This window comes from Diadema antillarum, unplaced genomic scaffold (assembly GCF_040938485.1).
Source record: "Diadema antillarum isolate AM-2024a unplaced genomic scaffold, OU_Dant_1.0 seq00000234_RagTag, whole genome shotgun sequence".
NCBI lineage: Eukaryota > Metazoa > Echinodermata > Echinoidea > Diadematoida > Diadematidae > Diadema > Diadema antillarum.
The window spans coordinates 426,890-449,075 of NW_027271283.1; the positions used below are offsets into that span (position 1 = coordinate 426,890).

The following is a 22,186-nucleotide window of genomic DNA, read 5'->3' on the forward strand; positions in this document are numbered from 1 at the left end:
GATGCAATGTTTAGTCACATGCACAAAGCAACTACACTAGCATCATCTGCAATAGAAAAAATAAAACAATAACTGTAGTTGTATAATTCACGGGAGCTTTTATTGTCATTTTAACGACAGAATGAGGCAGTTTATGTTGACATATGAAATTGATTCACTTGCCTTCCCTGAAGGAAAAATCATTTTAATTTTATGATGAAGAATATAGACATAAAGATGGATTTTACTGTCCCTTTCAAGGGAATGATTCCATGGGCTTTCAAAGGGCCTACCTGACCTAGTGGTCATCAAGAAATGACTCCTATTAATTGGAGATAACTGCCACCATATATTACAGTGCCTCTTAACCATTTTTAACTCTTTATGTGCCACGTTCGCACGTCCGGCTCAGTCGACGGCGTGCCAACTTCGCATATTCTGCTCAACAAACAAAGCCGCCAAGATCGATCGATAAATTGCTAATCCCGCGGTACAATCAAAGCGTTTCTCGCGCTTTTGTTCCTGTCACATACGGCTTGCATTCTATGTGGTGATTGACTATCAAGCGGTGTTCCCAACTAGATTTGCATTTACATTCTAAGTTTATGTCACTATTTCATGTGCAAAAGACATGCCTTTAAAGTAATGTAGAAACCGGTAATTTAAAGAAAAATTGAAAATAGAATTGTTATACATAGTATATGGAAACAAAGTTTGGCATTCCTCTTCAAAACTTTGCTCACTTTTATATCCAGCTTAACAGAAATTTTTAGAAGTTATACAAATTGGAAAAACAGAATTCTTTCTCAAAGCATGACTACCTTCGTGTCTCAGAATAACGTGGCACACAGGGGGTTTCCACCATGGCACATAAAGAGTTAACCCAAGGCACACTTTGGCTTCTGCAGTCTTTATCTTTTGAGGTCCAGTTAAATCGAATTTTTTATTTTTATTTTTGGGTAACATTGCAGCCCATGGGTTGAGAAGCACTGATTATGGTAGACCTCATTGATTGAAATGCATTCATATGTTCATATACAGGAATATAAGTGTATGTACTTATATAAAGGTACATAGTTATTTTGATATTTCTTTTTATTTCAAAATCTTTAAGGTTTCTTACGTTAAATTCTTAATTGTGATATCTTTGTCTGGTAACAGAAGATTTGATGAGTTGCAGCCCAAGTACTGAATTAAAACACACAAAGATTTCTCGTTGATTTCAGATATCAACGGTAAAGTAGTCTATTTTTATTTTTCTCTGTTCATGAGACTACATTGGCTTACTGTACTAAAGAGATCAAATTCAGTAGCCATACAACTTGTACACTGCAAACTGTGGCACCATGCATCGTATGTTTGCTCAAATGATTTGACGCTTGTGGAAAGAATAATGTATCTCTCTCTGCTGCCAAGATAACTTGATAAAAAGCTACTACATGATATCAAATACCTTATAAAAATAAAGGGAGACACAATGTAACAACATCAACTGCTATTATTCTGCCTAAATGGTGGCTTTCCAAAAATTTGTCAAGGACAACATTTCAGAGGTTTTATTTTGATTAGGATGTCAGCAAATTATTTCCTCATTATATCCTCAATCATCTGATTCATTATCTCAAAATGAGTTTCACTTATGAAATGAGCAATTAATTTAAAGGGGAAGGCTAGTAACTGATCAGTGGGAATCAGTGGAAATACTGGGAGATGATTGTTCCAATCCTTATGGGATTCATTCAAGTGTTCATTGTATATCTATTGTTGTGTGAAAATGATTTGCTTCAGAATGGTCTCATATTCAAGTAATGTGCAGTTTAATGCTTCCAGGTTAGCGTCCCTGGTCAGTGACAGAGCATTAATCTGCACATTACTTGATTATGAAAACGTTCTGAAGCAAATCATTTTCACACAGCAATAGATATACAATGAACTCTAGAATGAATCCCATAAGGATTGGAACAATCATCTCCCAGCATTTCCACTGATTCCCACTGATCAGTTACTAGCCTTCCCCTTTAATGTGAGTGCTGAAATTCACCACATTTCACCATTTCTTCATGAGTGAATTGAAAATATGTGGTATAAGGCTTGTGACTCCTGTCAAAATTCTACTACATACAGCTATTACCTCCTGAATTCAGCATCCCTCCACCCCTTATGTTTGCTTTAGATAATGGAACTTTCAACAACTGATGCCTGCTATTCATATAATAATTACATGACCATCAACCATCATTTATTCATTGGGATACGCTACACAAGATCACTATTTTATTTCATTTACCACTCGTGGGATGGATAGCCCTTGTTTGTCACTATTTATCTATTCTGACCATATTTTTTTTCTGAAATGGCAGTCATGACATATTGTACTATCTAATCAAGAGAGAGAGAGAAAAAAATAATGGCTTCTTGCGTCATACATTAAAGGGATGGTATAGTATGGGTGGAGATGAGAAAATTGGCTCTTAACTTTTTGCGGGATACGAAACCACTTATGAAATAATACATACATACCATTCTAACAGGTGTTCAAAGTTTATAATGATGAAAATCAGTTTTGGAATGGTTTAGACATTCCAAAACAAAGTGAAACAAAACAGTTGTAATAAAGAGTGGGTCACACCTTTTATTAGGATTGCACTGTTTTGAATATCTCAGCCATTTCAAAACCAATCTTTATCAAATAAATGTTGAATTCCTCATGGAATTACATGTGCTTTCATATTTCATTTTCATTATTTTCATATTTAATTCTCATTTTCTCACTGAAAAATGTCAGACACCTGAAGTTAGGTCTCAACTAATACTATACCATCCCTTTAATATAAACTCATTTCATCACAGTGCATACGTCACTGTGAAAGTACACAGTCTTCTTGAGTTTCAACTACATTAGATTAGCTCCATACTCAACCCGCACTCTACTGTGTGTGTCAATAGGCACATCCGCTGGAGTGCTGTCTTTAATATTCTCCCTATTGCACATGTACTGTATATGCCATATATTTCGTGAGTCTAAATTTTTGAGAATTGGGAATTCCCAACAATTTCACGAGTGGTTAGATTCACGCTCATGGAGTCCTGTACTGAATGGAGAAGTGAAATTCGCGAAAATAAAAACCTCGCGAATATTCGGCGCGTACAGTAACTGTAAAAACTCAAACAACGGCGGCGCTGTCTAATTTTGGTACCCGATGCATTGACAACACTGTGCAGTACAGAGCCTGAGCTCTGTTTGATCACACGCATATCTCTTATCTCCATATTATCAAAATGATTTTGGAGATTTCCTCAGCAGTTGTTACATGCTTGGAAAAGGAATATCTGCTTTAAGCTCTAAAATGCATTTCTGTTGTGAAGTGACAACATTTTAGCCATGATAAAAAGGGTAAAATTAGATAAGTATCACATATGCTCTGCCTGTGCCTATTGCACAATAACTCCACATTACCGTAAGTGCACAAGTCAACACCAAAAGCTTGACCCCACTTAGCAATAATCTCCATGTGTTGTGCAGTAGCGAATATAGTGATCACCTCATACATATGCACATAGCGTACTGCAAGCATACGGACGTGACCTGAATATTTACATTTATATGCGATGGGAGAATTGGTACATATGTCTGGAAACTAATTGTCAATGAATTAACAGAGACTACCTAACACCTCTGAACCCTATTGTGCCACCATGACCTTTCTGTTAGACTGAGGCAAATTGTACCAGCTATTATTTTCGTGAATCACTGTTGGACAATAAATTTTACAACATGCAAAAATGTCACCATATGCTAGGATATAATAATGCACTTATGATAGCCTCAGTGTCACAGTGTGAAAACAACATCGAAAATGTCTGTGGCCTCCTCATTCGCAAAAATATCCGTACAGTTGAACCTCTATCATCCGGCCTCCCGTTATCCGGATCTCTCTATTATCCGGACGCAATCTCGCCGTGATTTTTTTAAAAATAATTACGGGAAGAAAGGGGGATTCCCAACTCCTTGAGAACTCCTACCCAAACACACATGAATTACATATTACTTCCAATATGATTAACATACATTGCATCAAATTTCCTTCCAAATTGCTTACCTTCAGACATTTTAACATCCCCAAACATCCCCAAATGTAACAATGAAAAGATTGCAGTATACACATTACTACATGTGGTACTACAATGGGCTACATCAGTACATGTGTATGTATATGTACATGTATAAAGCATTGAGTCTCCCGTATCCGGCCAAATCCCTTATCCGGATGAGCCCCGGTCCCGACTTGTCCGGATACGAGAGGTTCAACTGTATGTGAAAATAACTGGTACAGTAACTTACAGTCAGGTGGAGGAGAGAGTGACAAGTTAGAGCTATGTGTCGGGGCGCATAAAGGGTCAAACTGCAATAATTGTGATATTGCTCTCATAATCATTGGAATGGATAGTTGATGTGACTTTGTCAAATCTGGACTGGTTACCATTAATGATTTCATGATTGTAAAGTTATCAAGGGATTATGATAATAATGGGTCCATGACATAATTTTTGTTTTCGAAATAACGATAACAATAATGAGTGGGAGAAGTTTGGTGACGAGAATGATGTAGTGAATTTATTGTAGTTATTATTGCTTTGAACTTTGCTTTTTTTTCAAATGTTATAATCATAATGTTTCTTTATCACTAGCATTTTTGTCATCATTCATGATGAGCATAGAGTGTAAGCAAAGCAAAGAAATACATCAACAAAAAGACTGCAGTCAAATTACATCACAATCAGAGGGAATGCTATGAGGAAAGGTGCAAACAATGAAACACATATTTAGATATCTTTCTAAATGCATTTTTTCTCTCATTTCCATGTTGTTGATGTGATTGGCTTTCAACATGCACAACACATGCAATGCAAACATTTGATTGACCAAATTTCCTACTGGTGCTATTTCTCCAAAAGCCTGGTCAAACTAACTGCCTTGAAACGGACATCAGGAGAACATGTAAGAGTTCACAGCCGGTCCGAACAAAGAAGCCGTCCGCTGAAGAATCCCGGAAACAAGTAAGAATTTTTTGCTTAGAATTTGTTTTTCTTAAACTATTACAGTTCTCTGAGAAGAGTATTCCAAAGCTGTGAATCTGTGTCCATTTGCCAGATGCAGTGAAGTATTTGTAGCTTTATTCTTCTTGATGTGATTCTTCAAGATGTCAACAAATATAGCAAATCAAAACTGTGATGCTTCAACTATAGTGAAGTGATTGGCATTGTAGATAATTACAGAGTCATTAAATGTGTAGAATATCAGTATCTATCTATCTATCTATCTATCTATCTATGTATCTGTCTATATCTATCTATTTATCTCTATCTATCTATCTATCTATCTATCTATATATCTATCTACAGGTACTTGTATATCTTATCTATCTATCTACCTATCTATCTGTCTGTCTATCTATCTATTTATCTCTATCTATCTGTCTATCTATCTGTCTATCTATATATCTTCAGGTACTTGTATATCTACAATGTATCTATCGATGTATCTATCTATATCTGTATATCTATCTATTTTTCTATCTATCTATCAATATCTATCTGTTTGTCTATCCATATATATATATATATATATATATATATATATATATAATGTGTGTGTGTGTGTGTGTTTGTGTACATAGATTTTTAACCATCTGGAACAATGATATAAGTCTCTGAGCTGGAACTGGTAAATTTGGTGTAAGATATGTTGAAAGAAAAGGGTTGAATAGTGGGAGAAAACACAATGTCGCTAGAGTAAGTGGAAGAGATAATTTGAGTAGAAGAGATAATTTGAGTGGAATAGATGAGAATATTAATTTTCGGAATGCATGTAGAGTAACCTACTGTAAAAATGGAAATTTTTGCGGTGTCAAAATTTTTGTGCGTTTCACACAACCAGAAGCTGGTGCAAAAATAAAAGCGTGTGAATATCTTTCCTTGCCATGATATGTTCCAGTAGTCGATGTCTTGATTCCGCAGAATTAAAAACAAGCAAAACTCTTCTTACCCGAGTGCGAAAAATTAATCGCGCGAAAATATTCACTTTTACAGTAATTCAAACACCTCCATGTAATGTGTTTTGTACTGTATTCACAATTTTTATTCTTAGGTTTTTATTTTCGTGAATTTCCTGAGTCGGGTGCTATTTGCAAATTTAAAAACATGCAAAAATATAAACTCTGATGACACCAAAATGAATGTGATGTGCACGCATACATTTCTCCATTCAGAACTCTACTCCCCAATCGCAACAACTTGCAAAATTGTTGATTGGGAATCCTGACTTGTGAATGATTAGACTCACTAAATTCAATGTACTGTATGTCCTATACAGTGGTAGAGCCTTATCACCAGAAAGAAAAAGTGACTTATTGTCTTTAAGCAAATACATTGGAAGAAAAATGGTTGGATCAATCAGCATCTGTGGAGACCCATTAACAATTTACAAGAGATTATGGGGAAGGTGTTCTGATTTTCAAGAAATTAGGAGAAATCAGACCATTTTCTCTATTATGTGCAAATGATTTCACAAAGGATCACCTAATGGCAGAAGTTTACTGTGAAATGGATCAGCCAGCTAAATTCAGGGATTATTTTCCCCCCTGCCCAATACCCAAGATGTGTTCTATGCCCAGGCACATTTGCTGTTTATGCTATAAAATGCTAATCAGTCCATTACCTCAAATCCTTGCTGCCCAGGTACTTCTGGGCCTGGAGTTCAAATCTATCTATGACACATGTGATTTCATCAATCTTACATCTACTGACTTCATTCATCTGAGTGTACAGTTTGTGCGATCTTGGCAAGTTAGCAAATTTCAGCGTTAGACGCATAATGTACATTTGTGTGCAGGTGGGACACATTTGATGTGTGTGTGTGTGTGATACAGGGCTGCTACACTGATTTATCTAGGTACATGGTATTCACATTGGGTGAAGAAAGGACTTATTCTTAATAGGATTGTGCTGTTTTTCCAAATCATGGAGTTATGAAATGAGTGAAAAAATCTCCCACAGCTTGAAATTCTTCTGATCAGTCCTTTTATTTCTTCTGACTCATTCTGATTTTTTGCTCTCTCTTTTTCTTTCCCTTTTTCAGTTTCTTTCTCTCTCTCTATTTCTATCTTTCTCCTGCATGCTTGCTCTCTCTCTCTCTCTCTCAGCTTTATGTTACCATTTATGTTAAATTATTATAGGCCTGTCCCTGCGTGACTTTCAGAGTTTTTTTCTCCTCTGCCCACGTGATGTCCTCTTGCCCTGCGCGTGATGACATGGTTACAAAAGCCTTTTGCTGGCCTACAGATTTCACTGCAGACTCAGTATGATTAATTTTGCATTATTCTGCTCACTGAGGGATAGATGCAATAGTGTGTTCATAGTAAGAATTGTAAAGAGAGTATAGTTTATTCCACAGAGAGAGAAGGAGAGAGAGAGAGAGAGAGAGAGAGAGTGAGAGAGAGGAGAAAGTGAAGCACTGCAGCATGGTGAGTTAAATTACTGTAAAACCAGCAAATTTTGTGTTCATTTTAATTTTGCAAATTTCACAGCAGCCAAGAGTCGTGAAATTAAAATGCATTTGAAGGTTCTTGTTTGCAAAAAATGTTGTGCTGCAAAAAAGGGCCATTGGCTCCAATTTGCGAAAATTTTATGCCGCAAATATTCTTGCTTTACAGTAAGAGAATTCAATTCAGTTCAATCATTTATTGTCTGATTTAAAAAAATACAGAAAATCTTCCTCCACTGGCAAGATAACAGAGCATTACACAACAAGAATAACAAACAGATCACATATATAAAAAAAAGACTAATAATTAATTAACAATTTGATACATCAAATTATATATCAGAACTAATTAAACTGAAATACTAATGAAATGAAGAGGTATGTTTGAGACTATAAAAATAGAACATTATAATATACTATTGATGCATTGAATCTTTTAAACATGATGACGTATGACTATGACAAATATATATCCAAAATGCAAAGTCATAAATACAAAATTGCACAGGCCCTAATATGTTGTTGGGAGTGAAACATATGTGTGATGTACATAGTGTACATTATACAGAACCCAGGGATCACATGTCACATGTCACATGTGTGCCCAAGAAGAGTAGGAATAAGAAGAAAAGAATAGAAGTGGAAAGGATGGAAAGAGTTCCAGAGAACAGCTGCCTCTATGGGCACACATTGTAATACAGTGTTGTTATGCAAATATGCATGCACACGTATGCGAAAACATTCCGTGATCGTTCCAATAAAATAACAGAGTGCAACAATGAATGCTGCATAATGTAAATGTAAATCACAGTCCATGTGTGCCCAGGAAGGAAAATAGAAAAGATAGAGGGAAAGAAGCAGAAGATTGACGGGAGGGGGGATTTCAGGGAAAAGCTGCCAATGTGGGCACACATACAATGTGATATGCTTTACATAAATACATATTAAGATTCCATTAGTCAATTCACAAAGGGCTGTAAATAACTTGCATAATGAGACATGTTGATAAAAGCACATAAAATTGCACACTTATCCATGGTGAGCTGTCTTGAAAACCTGTCAATACAACAGAAATGGAACAGTGTTAAAAAGAGTCAGTATGAGAACAGAGTAAGAGAGAAAGAGAAGCAGAAACAGGGAAGAGATTAAAAAATGAATGGTTAAATGAAAGAGAAACAGAGGTATAGTGAACAAATTATAGACAACAGAAGAGAGAAATATATGATATGCATTGACAAAAGAGATAATATTTCAGTGGAAAATTTAAGGATGGAGATGATTAGTAAAGAGCTAGCAAACAAAAGAAAAGCAAGAGAGATAGAAGAAAGGAAAGATAGATTGTGATAGTGAAAGTTAAAGTGAAAGAGAAGAGATATATGTGGAAAGAAATAGATTGATAAAAAGAGAGTATAACTTGGGAGAGAGAGAAGGAGGAGATAAAGATAAAATGAATATGATGGCATGTGTGTATGCTTGGAAGACGGTTCCAAAAACATACTCGCTTGAATTTTAATCAAGCAGTGATTAAGTGTCAATCTGACGTTGCATAATTGTAGTGACTTCCTCAAAATCAATAAATTTATCATTCTTTTTAAAGGCCCTCTATAGAGAAGCATAACTGCATTTTGCTGGGAAGTACTTAGGAAATAACAGAATGAAATGCAGTGTAATCATGTCTCATATACACGGCTGTATTCTGATTTGAACAATGGGGCCCAAAAGTAATGAAGAATTAATATATATATATATATATATATATATATATATATATATATATATATATATATATATATATATATATATATATATACATATATATATATGTATATATATATATATATATATATATATATATATATATGTATATATATATATATATATATATATATATTTATTTATTTATTTATTTATTTATTCACTTGAGTCTGGACAATGCTAATGATTGGCTAAGATTGCAACAATTGAGGGTGAAAAGTATGACATGTGATGAAAGCTTGTGTAACCATGGCGATGCTGATGATTGATGATGCAAGTGGTGGAATTAAAGGAGAATGAAACCCATAAATATATTTGGATTGAGGGAATGAAGTTATAGTACTAGAACACGTCAGTGAAGTTTGAGGAATATGTTGGATGATTGTTTCAAAAGTTAAGAATTGTACAATTTTGGGGGCTGCCATTGCTGGATGAGAAGACTGCAACAGTTTGTGACATCACCACAGAGCAGTGGTATAAAAAAAGAGAATTCCATAAAATTCATTTTTTTTCTTCAAGAATAGTACCAATTCTTTTGACTTGACATATGTTATGTGTAATGTCATTTCCCCTGCTTTTTGAAAGAGGTAAGTCAGTTGCCTTTCCACTTTGCTAAGAAATATGAAAATATGTTATATTCTCTTTACATTTTCAAATGCCAAAGAGACTTCATTTTTGTTTTGTCTTCCCAAGGTCACCTTCCTGCAAAACCGCCTCTCCAAGATGACCATTAAGACGTCCAAGGCAATAGACATGTAAGTAAAAATATTTCTACTGGAGAGATGACCAGCAGAGGACAGTATGATAATTTCAATGTACATTTGTGTAAATATATTCATGGATTACCAGTATTGGCCTTTTTTGAGGTCATATCAACCTTCCTATCCCAAATCCTCAATGAATTATATCCAGTCATTAGCATTTCTGTCAGTAGGTCATGACTGAAAAATAGAGACAAGAAAATATAATGCCACACAGCAGCTTCTCTGATCAACTGTGGTAATGCTCTAGAAAAATTTAAAGGGATTGTATAGTTTTGGTTGAGACCTAACTGCAGCATTTTTTGTTAACATAGGGGAAACCTCTTATTAAATGTGAAAGAGCATGTAGTTCCAAGAGGAATTCAACATCTATTTGATGAAAATTGGTTTTGAAATGGCCGAGATATCCAAAACAGAGCAATCTTAAGAAAAGATGGGACCTACATGTACTGTACCTTTTATTACGATCGCTTTGCTCTACTTTACCAATTTTTATCAAACAAATTCGTGAAGTCCTCTTAGAATGGTATGCACTATGCTATTTCACAAGTGGTTTCTTGGTGTCTCACAGAAAGTTACAAGCCCAATCCCAACCTCCACTAATACTATACCATCCCTTTAAGTAGGTGATGTAGCAGCATGACTAAGTGAAGGTATCGAAGGCATTTTTAATGATAATGGATATGTGATAATTAGTAAGCTCTTAATTCTCTTCGTTACTCTAGATTTTCCTTGTGACCAAAGGCATGTATTTGTTGAAAAAGAATCCATTTTGTCCATAAAGATCTAAGATTCCATAGGTGTACATATATCTTTTCACCTCAATAGATGTTATTATGAGCTTTCCGAGGTGACACACTAGCTCATGACTATTTACTCGGATGATGGATGTCAAATATAAGCTGTATGGTTTCACTTTTGACATTTATTATGTTCAAATCTCTACTAGAGCCTGTGACATGGCATAGATTTTGTCTGAGCTCTCCTTTGTTCCAGGAATAAGTGGGAACTCAGAATGGTAATTTTTGAATCACAATACAAAATGCATAAATCATCTCTCCGTTTGTTGCGTCATTCATTGAGCAAGGAGTAATTGAATAACCATGGTAATTGAGTTGGATGTTTTTCAGGTCTTTTAGGGTCAAAGAATTGGGTACATTCTCTTCTGTTTTATATTCTTTTAAGATGATTGATCTGACTGTATACCACAAATGAAATAAAACCTCTGCCTCTCTGAACTCGTTTTCCAATGATTGGTATAAAATGGCCATGATGCAACCTGGCAAACCTTGTTGATATGCAATCTTCTTATCTCAGTCTGAGCTTTCAAATCTTCCAGTGAGGCCACCTTTGATATTTTACTCGAATTGGAGGTGTTTTGATTTATTTGATCTTAAAGCCACTATTTAAAGCCATTATTTAACAATGGGAGAAGTGATGTTTGAATTATCACATTTGATGGTTTTACAGTTCAATTGTATCACAAAGCACCATACCATACAAAAATTGTGCAATAAAGCTACAAATGTAAGAAGATATTGCTAATTTTCTCAATAAACTGGCATGGTGATAGTTTATTCTAGAAATGGTTTTCGTCAAAAATATTGTTCGACATTTTATATAGTTAACAATACTTAACATTAATTATAGTGATTAACATTTTCATGTTAGTTATTTTTATCCCTAACTCACATTTTAGAACTGTTTTGAAGCACTAAAACTTTTTTTTTTCCAACTACAAATGGTTGGCAAGGGGCTTTAAGCCAAGCATAGGGAGATAAAATGTACATCTCTCATATGTTGGTCCTTGTCTCAATCTGTGCTTAGCGTGTGGTGTATTTGCTATTTTCTATTAAAGGAAGTCATATTTTCTACCTTGCTCTTGAAGTCACTCTCCCATCTTTGTTTGTATGTATGCACATCTATATGTGGATGGGTCAGCCTACACACAGGGATAGTCTCGCATCCTTTCCTGCTGTTTTATTGCAGTTATTAATCATAATATTGTGCTTTTATCCATGGGTTCATATTTGACACTTGTGTCTGATTGTAATGTGTACATTTGTGGATGCTTTTTGTTCTGTTTTATACTGGGAAAATGAATTGAATTGAATTGAATTGAATTGAATTTAAGCTGCTTATTTATTACTCCTTTTTCAGGCTTCAACTTTTTTGCAGCCTTATCATGATGTCCTTTTTACTTTTCTTTGAAGTCCAAGGTGTATTATTGGTAGAGCTTGTTTTAAATTCAGATTTGAACAACCCTTTTCTCTTCTTTGAGATGTAGAAATCTTTATAGGATCATTGTAGTCTGATAGATGATACTGTAAATTGTGGAAGGGAAATCCCGGTTCTCAATCCTGCATCTGGTGCCTACATCCACACTACAATGTATGTCCCTCACTTATTAGCACAGGTGTGAAGAAGCTTTACCCAGCATTATAGTGGCGATAATAATGGAAAAAACAAATCTACCACCAAAGAGGCTACCCTGGATAGAATGTCATTATTTTCTCCTATTTATCCACCTTAGAACTCATCCTTCTTGCCATCCTTTTTTCTCTCTCTCTTTCTCTCTCTCTCTCTCTCTCTCTTTCTGTTATCTTTTCTACTTTTCTTTCTGTCAAGACTTTTATCAAATATATATGTAACAAATTTTTCAAACATATTTCTTCTGTCCACAACATGATAAGGGGGTTCCAGTATCCTCTATCTCTGTAGTACATTTTTGTAATGAATCAACTTTAATACGATGTTTTTGTTTTTATATACTTCTAAATGTATTGAGTATAAATGATTTCTCATAAAAAAAGTCATGCAGATAGGTAGCTCATATAGCGTATGTTGCAGTAGAGTATATCATACAATAGTAGCTGTGCTACTGTACCTTACTGTTATCATTATTATATGAAAATATCTGATAAAGCATGTAGCTAACAGAAAATACCAAGTGAGAGTGAATTGTGTGAATTTGGCTTCATTCATTCAATTATTGATTACCCCAGAGCATTGTGAGTGCTCTGGTATCTTCTGTGATGGACACTGAGGGCAGCCTTCAATATGCAAATTGTGGATATTGAGCTTCACCTCTATCAATAACTTACAATATCCTGTCAATAATGCGGTTTCTTTGTTGGCTGTCGCTGTTGGCTTGGGTCAGTGCCGAATATAAAGAGAGTCTGGCCAACTGCTAAATTGGATGCCATGTTGTTACCGTGTGTATTATGCGTTGGAAGGTTAATGGCGCGTATGCTCAGACATCATAATGAAGGCAAGTGAAATAACGAGTTTAGTTAAAGATAATAAAAAGTTTTGGTACCTCAAAAGTTTCCCTGAATTTCCTTGTCTTAGTTTGTGTTTCAGGTTAAAGTACCTTTCATATAACTAACACTGTGAGACTTACTCGCCCCAAAGTGCTCTCATGTCTTAGTAATCATGCAATTAACTGCAACCAGCAGCCCCATACGCATAGTGTAATGGGGCTTCGCATTGTAGCATTCAGGATCATGACAGATTTAGTATCGCACGTAAATATCAACTTAAAATCCAAAAATTTCTTCAATTTGAAGACTTACCAATTAAGTTGAAGTATTGAAAACAGGCTTCGGGCAACGTTTGGTTCTGCCAATAGTTCCTTTTTTTTCGAATTGATGACTGAATGTGACTCGGCCGAGAGGACCTTGGGAGAGCTACATACACTGAATACTACTGCCAGTGCATGCAAACACATCACATGCGCACAAATTTCAACTCCATGAACGGATAAGATGTTTGTGTGCGCATGCACTGGCCGTAGTATTTTCGCGCTAGCTTCTAGTTGTGTGAAATGCGCAAAAATTTCAACACCACAAAAATTTCCACTTTCACAGAAATGTAGGCCAACAAAAAGTAGCAAAAACACACTAGCACAAAAACAGATGAAATTTGTTGGTTTTTTTTTGTTTTGTTTTTGCAAAGAACAAGACAGACTTTCAGTTCTTTTTTTTGTCATAGAGATACTGAAAAATCATTTAATGTCATCTGTCCTTGCACAACATGCGAGGACAAAGTGACATCTCTCCCAACAGGCTGATAGCCAAGAAATGCTGCTGTTTGAGACACACACACACACACAAACATACACACACACACATTTATTTAACGAAAAATAAAAGGGGGGCGTGCGCCGGTTGCGCCCCCCTCTGGATCCGCCACTGCACACACACACACACACACACACACACACACTCACACACACATACACACACTCACACACACACACACACACACACACACACAAGCATAGGAGTGTGGGAGCTACAGCCACCATCTCATTTTGCAGCCTATGTAGGACACACATAATCATTGCAAAGATATTCACCAAGTGTTTACTTGTACGTGATGTAACTATCTATTATCTGTCGTCTATCTTAATTTCACTATGGTGAACATTTAGGTTAATGAAACAGTGTGAGCGGTTCGCTGAGCACGACCCATTCATCTCCGGGGCGCAGCCTAGCAACCCGTGGATCAGCGATGACACCACCATGTGGACCCTCAACATCATGCTGTAAGGAAATCAATTTCATAATGGATAGTTGTCATGGCAGTTTGAAATTAATGTTCTCCTCTATGTGAGAGTATCTTTTTTTTTTTGGCCACGAGTGGAGACATTAGAGAAAAAAAAGATATGTGAGCAAACAGATCTGCACACTGTATCATTGGTTTTGAAAATGGGTGTTCCCATGTAAAAGTGAATATTAGATATGAGAGCAGTTGCAGATCCACGAGATGGGGGTGCCTTTAATTTGTTTTCTTTCTTTTTTAGTAAAAGAAAGAAACAAAAAATTAAAGTGGGAGCACACTGAATGCACGCCCCCTTAAATGTTTTTCTTATAAAAAAAGTATGCATGAAATCGCACAATGACCAACGCATGCCACTTGTCAGCCAGTGGAAATGGCACCAGAACATTGTGCTTAGAGCTTTTCTTTTAAACTATAAACTGTCCCCCCCCCCCATTTCAAAATGGCAGTGTCGGCCCTGGCTCAGGCTCAGTCCCTACGCTCCCTTACTTTGTGCCCCCCCCCCCCTTACGGAATTCCTGGAGAGTATCTTGAAATCTCTACGCACATTACTTTTATCTTCAGTTGTGGAGGTACTTCCAAGTTTAGAATTCTTCTTCATACATAGATGATATTTTAGACTCCCAGTATATTAAACTTCTTTCAGGTGGTCCATGACATTGTAGATAAACGTTTTCTTTCTATTGTGACAGCGTTTCAAAATTATTCATACAAATGTATACATATACAGCTATATGCTGTGCTAATTGATATCATTTAGTTATTTGTTCGATGAGCGTCCTGATCTATATTATTGAAATACATAGGCCTTTCTTTTAAAAAACACAATGATTTTGAAAAAGTAGTTTCATATAGGTTATGCACTTGCTCTTTTCTATTCCACTTTCAAATATGTGCTTATATTTTGTATTACATGAAAATGTTGTAATCCTTGTATCTAAAAGAATTTGTAATATTGGAAAAGAACTTTATTTGAATTGAATTGAATTGGGAATTAGAATTGATCATATCTGATTGCTATCCATAGTTTCAAATATATTACCCCAAGGTCCATTTCCAACAGCTTGCATATAATGTAACAAAGATTAGATGGTAATATGGCTGATGGTAATGTTATCAAGCTGTAGTTATAAGATGATTCTAGGCAAACTTTTTTCACAATCCCAAAGAGTCAGTCAGTGCCTGCTCAGTGAAAATAAATCTGGAAAAGTTTTGAAGAATCATTGACCTAATCCCAGCCATCTTGTTACCCAGATGGTGCTAAAGCTTTAAACTCATTTGCATTCAATTTTCTCTCTCTCGGAGCATAAACGCAAATATTGTGATATCTTTAGTAGATATGAACACATCTTGAAATAGGTTACCAATGCTGTGGTGGAATTTTGATCATTTTAGATGAGTAATGTTAATCCCCTCATGTGTAAATCAAATCATTTAATCACAAAATCAACAGGCAGCATCACATACTTGGCTGCTCTTAACTAGGATGGTTAGTCAGCATTTATATTTTGGTCTTTGTTTGTCTCTTTCTTCATTTTGTCATTAAAAGAATCGAGAAGTGAATATCAACACTACAACTAAAAGGAAATGGGAATGATAGTAATTACATGGTTACACAGTGATTGTGGTTGGCTGGTTATAGATACACACATACACTCACACCTACACACACACACCAACAAAATAGCACTGAAATAGAAGCTGATATTCTCCACCATGGATCCCAGTTTACCCCATATGACAACATCAATAGAAGGGCTTTGGGTGTGTGCCCCGCCCACCTTCTCTCACCCCTTCCACCTTCTCTCACCCCTTCCATCCCCACAGAGTGGACACGCCCACAGAGAGGAGGGTGCGTAGGTGGGCCATCAGTTTCCGGGAGCTGGTGTCAGACGCCACGGGGAGGCACGAGTTTGAGAAGTTCCTCCAGAAAGAGTACAGTCAGGAGAACATCCGGTTCTGGTCGGCCTGTGAATCCCTCAAGTCTGCCCCCCAGTCCATGGTGCCGGAGATGGTGCATGAAATCTACAGGTCAGTGGTAGCAATATTGACTACACTGAAACGAGGAACGTTCTCATGCATTTTAATTTTGCGAATTTCCCGAGAGCTGAGATTCGCGAAATTAAAATGCACGCGAAGGCTCTTGTCTACACTTTATGCATTGAATGCAAGAGGCACTTCGCGAAAATTTCATGCCATGGAAAAGGCCGTCGGCTCCAATTCGCAAAAATTTCATGCCGCTAAAATATCATGTTTTACGGTAATTGTTGGAGATGTAAAAAACATTGCAATAATGATATCATAAATGAAGATAGTTTGGCTCGATGTAGTTTCTGAGCTTTAGTTTACATTTATATTTGTTGATGTTATTAGATTGTTATCTATGGTATCTTTATTTCTAAGAATTATCTACAATAACATGTAAAGATGATTGGAGAGAATTGAAAAAACTGTAATACCAATGGATCCTACTCAAGAAGGAAATATATGAATGAGACAAGTTTCCAATTGTGATCTAAATTGCTGAACATTTCAGAATTGTTTGATATGATATGGAAATTAATTCAAGAGTAATAAGTCATGAAATATTGGAGGACTTTACATCCCTCCTTGAATTATTTCAGGACATTCCTTGCCCCCGGTGCTCCATGTGAGATCAACGTGGATGGACGGACGATGGAGCTGACTCAGCAGTCGCTACGGAAACCCACCCGCTTTGCCTTTGAGGCAGCCCAGCAGCACATCTTCCTCCTGATGAAGAAAGACTCGTACCAGCGCTTTCTCAAGTCGGACACGTACAAAGGCCTGCTGGCCCGGGCCATGCAGAACGGCACTAAGAGGAAGTGAGTAGGCTAGGCTTGGCACATCACAATTCTTTAGATAAAATCATGAATACCATACTACCACTATGTGTTTAGCTCATTCACACAGTGCACACAAGCTTATATAAACATTGAACATGTAACCCCCCACCATCCAATCAAACCCATCTGTAAGCTATGTAGCTAATATTTGCGCACATTTTTGATGATTCAAGAAATCAGAGAAATTTAGAAGGTAGAGATGAATAGAGCATGTCAATATGCAACCAAGGTTAGCCTCTGCGTGGATTGTTGTCAGGAATAAGAATCATCAATAATGCCAATGGAGAAGATGCCACACAGATACTATAAAGCCGGAAAGATATATGAAAGAGAGAGAGAGACATTCATCACTCATTGCTTCATTTATCAATATTGTAATCCATCTCTGTATCTCTGATACCTCATCCACCATTTATCAGTCTGTTCCTTTTCATCACATGTAATTTTGAAAAAAGAAAGACCGAAATACCCCATATCTAACTGGATATTGACACTAAAAGATATATTATCCCACCTAATATATATTTATTATTTTGTAGTTTTCAAGGAAAAGAGAAAGTGTAGGATATTATTGGATCACTGTGATAATTAAACCATTCAATTTTTCTTTGGCAGTTAGATGAATATTTCTCAAGCTTTTAAAATAAGATTTTGCAAGATTTCAAAGCTAGGATGATGATTTTTGACCTGGGATTTAAAACAAACCCTTAACAGACATGTATAATCTTTAAGTTGCCCGGTATTCTGTGTGGTTTCCTTTGAGTATTAAGTTTATCCCAAGGAGTCCCTTTCATCTTGTTAACAAGAATGAAACAAATTGCAATGATAAGGAATTTTAGATATATTAGTAGTAGTTTGTAACAAGTGAGCAGGATAATTCATACCCATTTTTCTGAATCTGTGTCTTTGAAGATTTTTCACATTTGGTGGGAGGTTCTTGAGGTCAGCTAAGGTCACACCGGACATCAGCCCTCTGGGCTTTCACCGGCGGGGCAGCTTTGGGACAGACAACTCAGACTTGACCGGGGACAAGCCTGGCATTACTCATTCTCTCAGTGCAAGTAACTTACAGGACTTTGAACTGAACAACATGATGTGAGTAGAGTATACACATTGGTCTTCTCATTCTATATTCACAGCACGTCAGATCGGGATGGACTGTATTACAAAAAGAATACAGCTGTCCGATTGGTTGATTGTGCATCACATTACATGCAGTTAAAGGACAAGTCCACCTTCATATACATGTGGTTTGAGTGAATGCAGCAATATTAGTAGAACACATCAGTGAGAGTTTGAGGAAAATCCGATAATCCGTTCAAAAGTTATGAATTTTTAAAGTTTCTGCTCAGTCATGGCTGGATGAGAAGACTGCTATAGCTTGTGATGTCACATGAGTACAACGGTATAAAGAAAGTATAAAGAAAATTCACCTTATTTTCACTTTTCTCGCATAACAAAAGAACACTTGACTTCTCTCTTTCAGAAGGCAAGGGGAATAATGTTATCCTTAACATACATCAGTAACAAGTCCAAGAAATGTGCACTTTATTCAAAAAGTAAAATTTTGTTAAATTCTCTTTTTATTTTCATTATATTGTTGTACGCATGTGACACCACACACTGTAGTAGTCTTCTCATCCAGCAGTAATTGCGCAGATACTTAAAAAATTCATAACTTTTGAACGGATTGTCGGATTTTCCTCAAACTTTCACTGATGTGTTCTACCAATATTGTTGCATTCACTCAATCCACATGTACATGAAGGTGAACTTGTCCTTTAAGTTCCATTGCACGCTGTTGCTGTATTAAGCCATGCAGTTTTCTTTGAGCAAAAATGAATATCGCATGTTTGAAATCACCAATTTTCATTGACTCCTGCATTAATCTCATAATTGACTTGTAGTTTTTGTGCCATTGCATGGCTGTGTCACAATAGACAAACATATGCCGCCCACACTCAACAGTTACAAGTGTGCATACCAAGCATGTATTTTGTCGCTCAGTTTTGTAAGCAACTTCATCCGATCGGTGTAGCGTACACACATACTTGTACACGGCTGACTGTGACTGTGCGCAACCCAGACACCTTTCGAGAAAAATGGTTGCCATTTCTGTTCTAGATTCAAGAATCTGTGTGGACCACATCTGTTGACGTTGGAGGTGTTGCATAAAACAAATAGTGTGTGGTCTTTACTCGTACAGAGGAACAATTTAGATTTCACACTCGGTGAAAGATGAGGCACACTATTCAACTCGACTTCGCCTCACTGTTTCACACTTTAGTCTCCATTTTGTGTCTTTTCCTATTAAAAAGGAGAGGCACATATCAGATACATAGCCTCATACATGATTTTTAGAAACCAGTATTAAAGGAGTAATATGAATGCAATTACTTATTCTGCAAATGCATGAATTCAAAAGTTTTGACCTTTTGAATGTACAATGGATGAATGGAAATATTCTACTGCTTCTTTATAATGAACCCAATTTTGCCTTTTGGTGACATTATAAGGCTTCGTTGGTGGGGGGATATGAATACATGTATTCTTGGTTCCTGAGAGTTTGGGAGGAACAGTGAGGATGAAATGAAGAGAGATGAGTTAGGTTGAATCTGTCTTATTTATTCACAGGTTAAAAGCCTACTTTCAGCTTGACAGCTTTTTTATTTTCAGCAAGGTTGTGTTCTACATTGAGTAGTGGATTGTATACACAGCAACATTGCAAACATACCGTGTAATATACAATGATATACAAGAGCCAACATCTACTGAAGAAGTTTAAAAAGGGATTACAAAACAAGTAATTGAAAAATGATGGCAAAAGAAAGTTACTGATATTTACAAACATGAAGTAAAGAAAACATAAGATTAATATACTTACACTTCATGATCTCTTTTGTGAAACTGTTGACATCACTGATGGTTCTTAAATAAGCAGGAGGATTATATTGGAAGTTTTACATGCAAGATAAGGTGGGCTGTTTCAAGTAAAATTAGAATGTGGTGTTGCATCTCAATGTAAGTATTTTGTTTTGTAGAGAAAGATAATGAAATAAGAGATGGAGTTTAATAGAGTGTAGATATTTGTACAAAGTTGTTTGATCTCTCTATGAAGGCTAGAAGGACAAACATTAGCATTTTCACATCTAATGTGACATTTTCTTTCCTTTAATTATGAAAACCCATTTTTAGGTTGAAAAACGGTGAAAATGGGCACAAAGATGGAAACCCATATCCTCCTGTGAAGTCATCAAGGTAGGTGTGAATGTATTACAGGATGATGTGTTCTTAACCCATTCCATACTGAATTCTAAAATCCCCATAGACTTAATACGCAGGCCACCAGGTTCCCATAGGGAGGGGGTTAAATGTGTAGGACGAGAGAAATTTTACTTCACCTTGACTTAATTTTTTTTATATGAAGCACACTAATTTAGTTAAATTATAAGCTCAATGGTCTTGATTGATATCTTTCTTGGCTTATATTTGCATTTTTTCTTTTATTCTGTGAAATAAAGTTTACCATTCATAGATTCTAATGAATGTGAAATATTTTGAAATTCCAGATTTTCAAAACTTTTGTGCTTCACCAAAGTAGCCCATGAAAATCCAATAGTCAAATATATTTAAAAAAAAACTGTAATGAAAATTCAAAATACTTTGTTTAAGAAATTGTAAACAAGTGACGTTCAATCTTTGTTTTATATTCAGATGTTTGGTCTAAATAAATTTCTGTGCTCTACATTTCCTCACACAAGATGTTATATTAGGTGAATCTTTCACCTCATTTGTATTTTGTAACTTCTGTATAATTGCTTCCTTTTTTATGCATATTTCCTCGTGAGAAATAATAAAATACATAAAAACTGAAATGACATTGGCTGTGCCCCCCCCCCCCCCAAAAAAATCACCATATTGTACTGAATGTAATGATGTAATCATATTTCATCATTAAAAGAAAGTCTCAAGTACGGACTTATATTGGAAACATATATTGTTGCTGTTTTCCAGGTTTGCCTCACTGCAACCAATGAACTCCAGTCAGCTGAAGCGTCACGGGTCGCTGGGAGGCGTGGAACGGGCCGGCATGGGCCACAATGGTACCACCAGCAATGCCAAACGGATGTCAGAGACACAGCTGGAGCTATCGTTCCTTGGTTATGGCAGCAAGGGGACGACAGTGAAGAAGAATCTCATCACACCGTGGGAAGAAGACACGAGCTGACACCAAAATCAGGATGACTCGTGATGATGATGATGATGATGATGGAGATGGAGATGAAGAGAACTGACATTAAGACAAAAAAAAAAAATGAAAATGTGCCTACATGTATATCCTATCTCTCTACGAAGATTCATACGCGTGCAATTTTTTGACGAGATGCAGATCAAATGTTTCTGTATCCTGCAAGTCATGTGCGTACGTCAATGGACAAATATGCAATGCATTACTTTTTAGTACTTGACAACCGCAGATGTAATATATGTTTCATGTAAAGTCTGGGAAAAGTGTTTGTAGAAAATGCATCATCTACATGAATTATCTGAAACGTTGTTCAACTTATTTTCTTTATTTTGTTAAAGAAAAAAACTACTCTTGTTCTATGTTGTTTCGTTTTCGTGAGTGTGCGACTTCATGTCTGAATATAATAACATTAGATTTCCTCCATTTGCTTGATTACCGGCAATTTAAAGCATTAAAACGTGGACATTATTTC

General features: G+C 36.1%; 1 protein-coding gene across 1 annotated transcript in view; it reads left to right on the forward strand.

The window, feature by feature from the left end:
- LOC139729346 (regulator of G-protein signaling 11-like) overlaps positions 1–21,693 on the forward strand; it is a 55,529-nt gene extending 33,836 nt beyond the window's left edge. The window contains exons 7-14 of the mRNA XM_071640274.1: positions 4,936–5,037; positions 9,971–10,032; positions 14,474–14,587; positions 16,429–16,632; positions 17,226–17,444; positions 18,378–18,560; positions 20,661–20,723; positions 21,480–21,693. Coding sequence (XP_071496375.1) covers positions 4,936–5,037; positions 9,971–10,032; positions 14,474–14,587; positions 16,429–16,632; positions 17,226–17,444; positions 18,378–18,560; positions 20,661–20,723; positions 21,480–21,693 — 1,161 coding nt within the window. The remainder of the gene's footprint in view (positions 1–4,935; positions 5,038–9,970; positions 10,033–14,473; positions 14,588–16,428; positions 16,633–17,225; positions 17,445–18,377; positions 18,561–20,660; positions 20,724–21,479) is intronic.
- Positions 21,694–22,186: the final 493 nt, after the last annotated feature.